Source organism: Mastomys coucha, unplaced genomic scaffold (assembly GCF_008632895.1).
Source record: "Mastomys coucha isolate ucsf_1 unplaced genomic scaffold, UCSF_Mcou_1 pScaffold22, whole genome shotgun sequence".
Classification (NCBI taxonomy): Eukaryota; Metazoa; Chordata; class Mammalia; order Rodentia; family Muridae; genus Mastomys; species Mastomys coucha.
In genome coordinates this window covers 129,452,900-129,460,744 of record NW_022196905.1, presented here as the reverse complement: position 1 = coordinate 129,460,744, position 7,845 = coordinate 129,452,900, and the positions used below count along the sequence as shown (strand labels likewise).

At 48.5% G+C, this 7,845-nt stretch overlaps 1 protein-coding gene across 6 annotated transcripts in view; it reads left to right on the top strand.

Moving 5' to 3' along the window:
- Positions 1-7,845, top strand: part of Hip1 (huntingtin interacting protein 1) — a 144,092-nt gene that overhangs the window by 94,542 nt on the left and 41,705 nt on the right. For all 6 annotated transcript variants that reach the window (XM_031338214.1, XM_031338213.1, XM_031338212.1 and 3 more), the window contains exons 5-8: positions 1,111-1,191; positions 3,269-3,345; positions 4,376-4,437; positions 6,399-6,539. In XM_031338214.1, the coding sequence (XP_031194074.1) occupies positions 1,111-1,191; positions 3,269-3,345; positions 4,376-4,437; positions 6,399-6,539 (361 nt within the window). The remainder of the gene's footprint in view (positions 1-1,110; positions 1,192-3,268; positions 3,346-4,375; positions 4,438-6,398; positions 6,540-7,845) is intronic.

The window sequence follows — 7,845 nt, the reverse complement described above, 5'->3', positions numbered from 1 at the left end:
TCCAACTCAGAAATCTGCCTGCCTCTGCCTCCCAAGTGCTGGGATTAAAGGCATGTGCCACCACCGCCCTTAAAATTTTTTTATTTGTCTTTGTGGTGGGGGTGGGTTGGTAGGGTTCTGACATAGGCAAGAAGAGGGTGTCACATCCACTGGGGCTGGAGTTACAGGCAGTTGTGAGTTGGGAACTGGACTCAGGTCCTTTGCAAGAGCATCATGTACTCTTGACTGCTGAGCCATGTCACCAGCCTCTCTGTAGGCTTCTGCCTTGCAAATATTTTATGACTATATTAATGATACCCGTGCCATATTTTGCTTTTTATAATCCCTTTATCTGTCCTTGGAGCTCTGTTTGGCCATCTGGCATTTCTGGTGAATTTTAGTTATTCCGCACATTTTTCCTTTTGTGCTTTTTGATTTCCCTGCCGGGAACGCAATTCTTTGAAGTCAGTAACAAAGACAGGTTCCTCCAGAGAGAATTGGTGTTTGCCTTCATAGAGATCGCTCTCAATTAAACGTTCCACAGGATGTCTATGAATTCTGGGGCAGTCCCTCAGGGAATGTTGGCTAGGTCTCCTTCCCAGCATTGGAATTTACCTCTTTTTTATCACAGGACTGAGTGGAGGCAATTGAAATTGATTGTCTTCAAGGATCCCCTCCATATTAGAGTGCTGGCTGGAAAAGAGCACCCTTTAAACTTATATTTATTTTTTTAGATTGCATGTGTATGTGTGCGTGCATATGTGTGTGGAGAGGAGGGTTCGTGCATACCACCAAGCATGGCTGTCGGAGTCCATGCTTCTCCACTGTGTGGGACCCTCAGATTATCAGGCATGGTGGAAAAACAGGTTTACCGTAGGGGCCCCATCTTTTAAAATAACATTCATTATGTCGGTTGGGGTGGGTCGGGCACATGTGTGATACGTCAGATGTCAGACAACACCTTGTCTGTGTCAGTCCTCTCCTTCCAACCGGGTGGATCCCAGGGATTAAACTAAGGTTGTTGTGCCTGGCAGCAGAAACCCGCAGATACTGAGCAATTGCCGGCCCGAGAAGATTCAAGAGGCAGCCCCGCCTCAGTACTGAATACCGCTTCCTTTCTTCCTCCCCAAGGGCCACCTGAGCGAGGGGTATGGACAGCTGTGCAGCATCTACCTCAAACTGCTGAGAACAAGGATGGAGTACCACACCAAAGTGAGCATCTATCCGCCATTCTCTTCAAGCCCCGCCTCCTTCCAGCCCCGCCCCCTTCAGCCCCACCTTGGTCTTTGTTATCACTTTGGGGAACAGCTTGGAACCTCAGGGAGTAGGGATGCTATGGCCCGACTCTGTGAGGGGAAATCAACTGACAGAACAGTGATGTGAAGGAACCCAGGATGTGTCCAGCCTTTCGACTTATGCTCATAGTTGTTCTGTTTCTCATTTCACAAATAGGAAAACCACCAACATCTAGCAGGAGTTGTTCCCTGGAAAAAATTGCAAACATATATCTATATATCTCTGTATCTAGATAGATACTGATAGATATTGACATATAGATAGGTAGATATTTATCTATCTATCTGTCTATATACACACACACACACATATATGTGGAGAGAGAGAGAGAGAAAGAGAGAGAGAGAGAGATGGTGAGTTTGTATGTGGTCTGAATATATGTATGTGCACCATGTGCATGCAGTGCCAAAGGAAACCAGAAGAGGGCAGCAGATCTTCTGGAAGAAGAGGTATACAGTTCTGAGGTTCTGCTAGGAACCAGACCTACCTCCTGGGAAAGAGCAGCAAGTGCTGTTAGCTGCTGAGCCACCAATCCCTCTTGGCTTGTTGTTTTGTTTGCTTGTTTGGTGGTGGCGGTAGGGTCAGAGGACATCATATGACAGTTCTCTCAGGACTGGGAAGATAGCCTAGAGATTAAGAGCACAGGCTACTTTTAAAGGAGGAGTAGGGTTCAGTGCCCAGCACCCACACTGCAGCAGTCATCTGTCATTGTAGTTCTAGGGGACCCATGGCTCTTTGCTACACTCTATGGACACCAAGCACATACACAGTGTACATTCATACGTGCGAGTAAAACATTCATATTCATAAACCTTAAGAAAATTGTTTAGAGCCAGGCAGTGGTGACTCACACCTTGAATCCCAGCATTTGGGAGGCAGAAGCAGGCAGATCTCTGTGAGTTTGAGGCTAGCCTGGCCAATAGAGCAAATTCCAGGACAACTCAGGCTACATGGAGAAACCCTGTGTTGAACCTTCTCCCCCCAAAAGAGTGATAATGCAAAAATAAGTGGATTCTCATCTTGTTCTAGCTCCATGTCAAAGTGTCACTCTGGAATTCAGAAGCTCTTTGATGCTATGGTCTCCTGTCTTGTTATGATCTGTTCCCTTGTCCTAGGGTGTCCAACAGCTGAGGCAGGAGGATTACTTGAATCTAGGAGGAGATGTAGCTAAATGGACAGAGTGGTTGCCTAGCATGCATGAAGCCCAGCACTGCATAAACCTAGCGTAGTGTGCCTACCTGGAGACAGGAGGATCGAAAAGTTCAGTGTTGTCCTTAGCTATAGTATATTTCAATTCAACCTGGGCTACATGGGGACCCTACCCGCAAAACAAAAACAAAACAAAACAAAATAAAAAAAAAACACCCACTTGAATACATGGGCCTATGTCTTCTGGTCTCCCGTGGGTGCACAGTAGCAGTCCTGGTAAACTGCCAAGGCCGAGGAAATTGACTGGGGATCAAAAGAGACCTGTGACAAGTGAGTGTGATCTGCCCAGGGATTCCAGATGACTGGCGGGGGAACATTCTCACATGCTAGGTCTCATTGTTCCTTGGGAGAACATGCTTAGAGTGTTCCAGGGCTCATGTTGCAAGAGAGGAACCTTCAGCTCCAAGGGAGGAACCTCTAGCTCTGAGGGAGGAACTTGCAGTTCCAGTGATGGGTATTCAATAGTACATGTTCATTCTTGGGAGCCAGGAAAGGGTCTGTCTGTGTTTGTGAGGTCATATAGACTGATCCTGTCTTCTTCAAAAGGGTATAGTGGACGTAGGACCTGCTCCATACTTAATAATATAGGCAGCTTGTATCCACCCTGGTCTCCTTGGGCTGTATGGGGGCTTTTTTTCTTTTTCCTGAGGCACCGGGGATTGAACCTAGGTCTTTGTGCTTGCTAGGGAACTACTGTACCTCTAATAGCACTCTCTAACCATTGAGCTGGATCCTCAGCCCTCTTGTGCTTCATTCTGTCTTCCTTCACTCAAATTCCTTACAGAATCCCCGGTTCCCAGGCAACCTCCAGATGAGCGACCGACAGCTGGATGAGGCTGGAGAAAGTGACGTTAACAACTTGTAAGTGGCCATCTTTCTGTTCCAGGCCCCAGAGGGAAGTGAGCTTTTGTGATTTTTGCCCCTGGTGATGGTGAGAGGATCTGATGGGAGGAGGCAGAGGCTGGGGTGAGGGTTAAATCGCCTGGGTAACTTGTCTTCAGGGCCACCTATCGCTAGTACTAAATCCAGCTGGAATCCTGGCCAGACGTACTTCACCATGGCTTCCTTGTCTTAGCCTCCTCTTTCCTTCTCTCTCTCTTTCTGTCTTTCTTTCTTTATTTCTTTAAAAAAAAAGAGAGATTTAGAAGGAAAATAGAGTTCCTAAAAGCTGAGAAAAAAAAGACTTATTTATTTATTTTATATATATGAGTACACTGTAACTGTACAGATGGTTGTGAACCTTCATGTGGTTGCTGGAAATTGAATTTTAGGACCTCTGCTCGCTCTAGCCCAAAGATTTATTTATTATTATAAATAAGTACGCTGTAGCCATCTGCAGATGCACCAGAAGAGGGCATCAGATCTCATTACGGATGGTTGTGAGCCACCATGTGGTTGCTGGGATTTGAACTCAGGATTTTTGGAAGAGCAGTCTGTGCTCTTAACCACTGAGTCATCTCTCCAGCCCCAGCCTCCACTTTCTAACCTAAAACTAAGCACTGTCATCTCCCAAGAGGCAAAAATACACCTGTGTGCACAGGGGAACCCTCAGCATAGGGAAGCAGGACAGAGCACAGGGGTGGTGTAAAAACCTGGCTTTAGTGGCTGGAGGCGTGGCTCAGTGGTAGAGCCCCCTGCCTAGAATACTCCAGTGAGGGGCTGGGGGCGTGATTCAGTGGTAGAGCACCTGCCTAGAATCCTCCAGTGAGAGGCTGGAGGTGTGGCTCAGTGGTAGAGCCCCTGCCTAGAATCCTCCAGTGAGGGGCTGGGGTGTGTAACTTATGTATATCATACTTCCTTAGCATGTGCAAGGTCATGGATTTCATCCCCAGCATTGTGTTGAGGGCAAGTCAGGCCTATAGACTTTAATTTCTGTTTCTTCTCGTGTTAGTTTTCAGCTCACCGTGGAGATGTTTGATTACCTGGAGTGTGAACTGAACCTCTTCCAGACTGGTAAGTCTCTTCCCTCTCAGGCGAGCCAGGCTGTCGTGGGAATCAGTCTCCTGATTTCTCCTGATTCCCGGCCCGATTCTGCAAGGTCCAGCTAGTCCACTCCCTTTGTTGGTGGCCTTTTTGTGTAGCTATAGTGCATGCCGGCTGCGATCTCACAGCATCCTCCCAGCTCAGACATCTGAGCATCGAAGTACAGGCTTGCACTGCCACATCCATCTCGCTGAGCCCCGTTGGTCACACAGCTCAGCAGAGAGCATCGAAGCAGGCCTGTCCCACCAGCCTTTGCTCTCTCCTTGCAGGCTCCCGTAGATTTTTTTTTTTTAGATCCGCCCACCTCTGGCTCTGGAGTGCTAGGACTAAAGGGAAGTGCACCAGGCTGCTCCTGAACATTATTGAAGAAAGTTATTTTCTATCAGATAGGGAGACTGGCATTCTGCTCCTCCCAAGGATCTTCCATTCAGAGGTCCTGGCTATCAAATCCCCAGAGTCTACTTTGTCCTTTCTGACAGCCATTGGATGCTAGCCACAGTTCTAGCAGGTCCTGTCTGTAATTGGAGCTGGTCTTCTACAAAGGCATGCCTTCTGCTAAAAAGGATGGTTGGGGGTTTTTTTTGTTTGTTTTTTTTTTTTTTTTGGTTTTGTTTTTTGTTTTTTGTTTTTCCGAGACAGAGTTTTTCTGTATAGTCCTGGCTGTCCTGGAACTCATTCTGTAGACCAGGCTGGCCTCTGGCCTCGAACTCAGAAATCCACCTTCCTCTGCCTCCCAAGTGCTGGGATTAAAGGAGTGCGCCACCACCGCCCAGCTGGATGGTTGTTCTTGAGCTGGGGATACGGCTCAGTTTGTAGAGTGCTTGCATAGCACACACACAGCCCTGGGTATGTGTAGAAGACTGGATATGGTGCACAAACCTGTAATTCCAACACTCCAGATTAGAAGTTCAGGGACATCCTAAACTCCTAGCTGATAGTCTTGAACTGCTCACTGGTTTCATTAGACCTTATGAGACATGGGCTATCTTACCCCATGGTGCTTCACGGAACATCCCGAGGCCCGGCCAAGCTGAGAAATGTTTCTATAGTCACGCTGCTGTAGCTGGTGTTGGGGCTCCAGGGGCATTCCTGGGAGTAGGTGGAGATAGCTCTGATTTCTTGTCAGATAGCCTGAGAAAGCCGGTTGACACAGATGCCTGCCTTACAGTGACCGCTGCTTTTAATTTGTGGCAAGAAAGGCTGCCTTTGATTAGCGTGGTTCAGCATGGCTGGTTCTTTTTTCTCTGTCTCTCTGTCTCTGCCACCAGACAAACTCACTCACATGGTCTACGCAGACTGACAAGGTGAAACAACCCAAGGGGTCTGTGCTTACTCATGGAGTAAGCTCCATACAGTCTGAGAGAACAGGGAGGTCTTGCATTACTGCTACGTATATTCTCCAGACTCAGTGGCCAACCAGTGCAAGAAAGACAGTCAGCTTTTGCCAGGGCGTGAGATGATGGCCTACAGCTAGTTCATTCATCACCTGAGTGTAGAGTAAGGTGATGTGGGTGGAGGCGGGAAGTAAGAACTTGAGGCAAAATCTGTAGCACAATTGGTAGGGTGCTTGCCTAGCATGCATGAAGTCCTAGGTTCAAATCCTATGTAGACCATGCATGGGGGTACGTTCTTCTCTCAGGGCTGAGGAGGTAGAGTCAGGAAAGAATGGAAATATGTTGAGTGTTTCCGATCAGCATTAGCCTGTGGATGGTCTTTTTCTGGTTTTCTGAGACAGGGTTTCACTGTGTAGCCCTGGCTGTCCTGGAACTCGCTCTGTAGATCAGGGTGGCCTTGAACTCAGATTTCCACCAGCCTCTGCCTCCAAAGTGTGGCACACTAAGTCTGGTTGTATATATATCATGCCCCTGCTTCTGCGCTTACTGCAGAGATTCCTACCTCACTGTAGCCTTCCTCTTTATCTTCCTCCATAGTGTTCAGCTCCTTGGACATGTCTCGCTCCGTGTCTGTGACCACAGCTGGCCAGTGCCGCCTTGCACCACTCATCCAGGTCATCCTGGACTGCAGTCACCTCTATGACTACACTGTCAAGCTGCTCTTCAAGCTCCACTCCTGTGAGTATGTCAGTCTCAGCCATCTCGTACCACTAGGCACAGGGTCGCAGCCTCCGCAAGCCCCAAGAGATCTGCTGGCGCGCACTGCTCCAAAGGGCCTTCGGCTTCCAGTCATCGCAGAATGAAAGGGAGCGACCCAAGCTTTAGATTACCCAGCTCAGCTCCTGTCCGTGCAGTCCTGTGTCTTAGGATGGTTCTCTGTCTACCTCCACCTCCAGCTCCACCGTTCACCAAAGATATGACCCCCATAAAGGACAACACACCTACAGGAGCTAATACAGTGACTTCTAAACCATCTAGCAACCCAGTCCCTTATACAGATCAAATTTTATAGAGGAATAGAACACAGGAAACAGCTGCAGGGCTAGTGTAGCTCAGTGGTAGAAAACTTGCTGGGAAGTCCCTAGCTGAGGGTATGGTTTATGGTACAGCATTTGGTAGAATCCCCCAGTGAGGGGCTGGGGTGTGGCCCAGTGGTAGAACCCCTGCCTGGAATCCTCCATTGAGGGGCTGGGGGCGTGGCTTAGTGGTAGAGTACCTGCCTAGAATCCTCCAGTGAGGGGCTGGGGGCGTGGCTCAGTGGTAGAGCCCCTGCCTAGAATCCCCCAGTGAGGGGCTAGGGGACATGGCTCAGTGGTAGAGCCCCTGCCTAGAATCCCCCAGTGAGGGGTGGGGCATGGCTTAGTTATCAAGATTTTAACTAACAAGCATAATGCCCTGAGTTCAATCCCCACAGTACAGAATGATGAAATACAGTTGGATGTGGTGGTATGTGCCTACAGGCCCAGCAGGAAGCAAAGGCAGAAGGCTCTCTGCCAGTTCAAGGCCATCCTGAGCTACATACTCCAGTCTAGGCGAGCCTTGTTTACACAGTAGAATACTTTCTTAAACACAAGATACTTTCTTAAAACTAAACTGATAAAGAAAGCACAGTTGATCCAAGCCAGGGAGAGCTGTATCCTGCCCAGCAGGAGATCCTCTGTACCCTTAACATAGTCTAAGAGCCGCTGGTTTGCATAAGTTCTTATCCTGGTTGACCTCATTTTAAAGTTTGGGCTGATGGGGCTGATTGGCAGGGGATTAAGGGCAGGCTGGCAAGGGGTAGGGGTCAGCTGCCTGGGGCTAGAGGTGTGCTGGCAAGATGGCTCAAGAAAAAGGCACTGGCCACCAAGTCTGCTGGCTTGAGTTCTCTTTCCAGAACACAGATCATGGGAGGAGAGAACCTACCACACAAGTTGGCCTTTGACCTTCACACATGCACATGGATGCAGGCGCACACCCATACAATTAGTCAATCCTTTTTTTT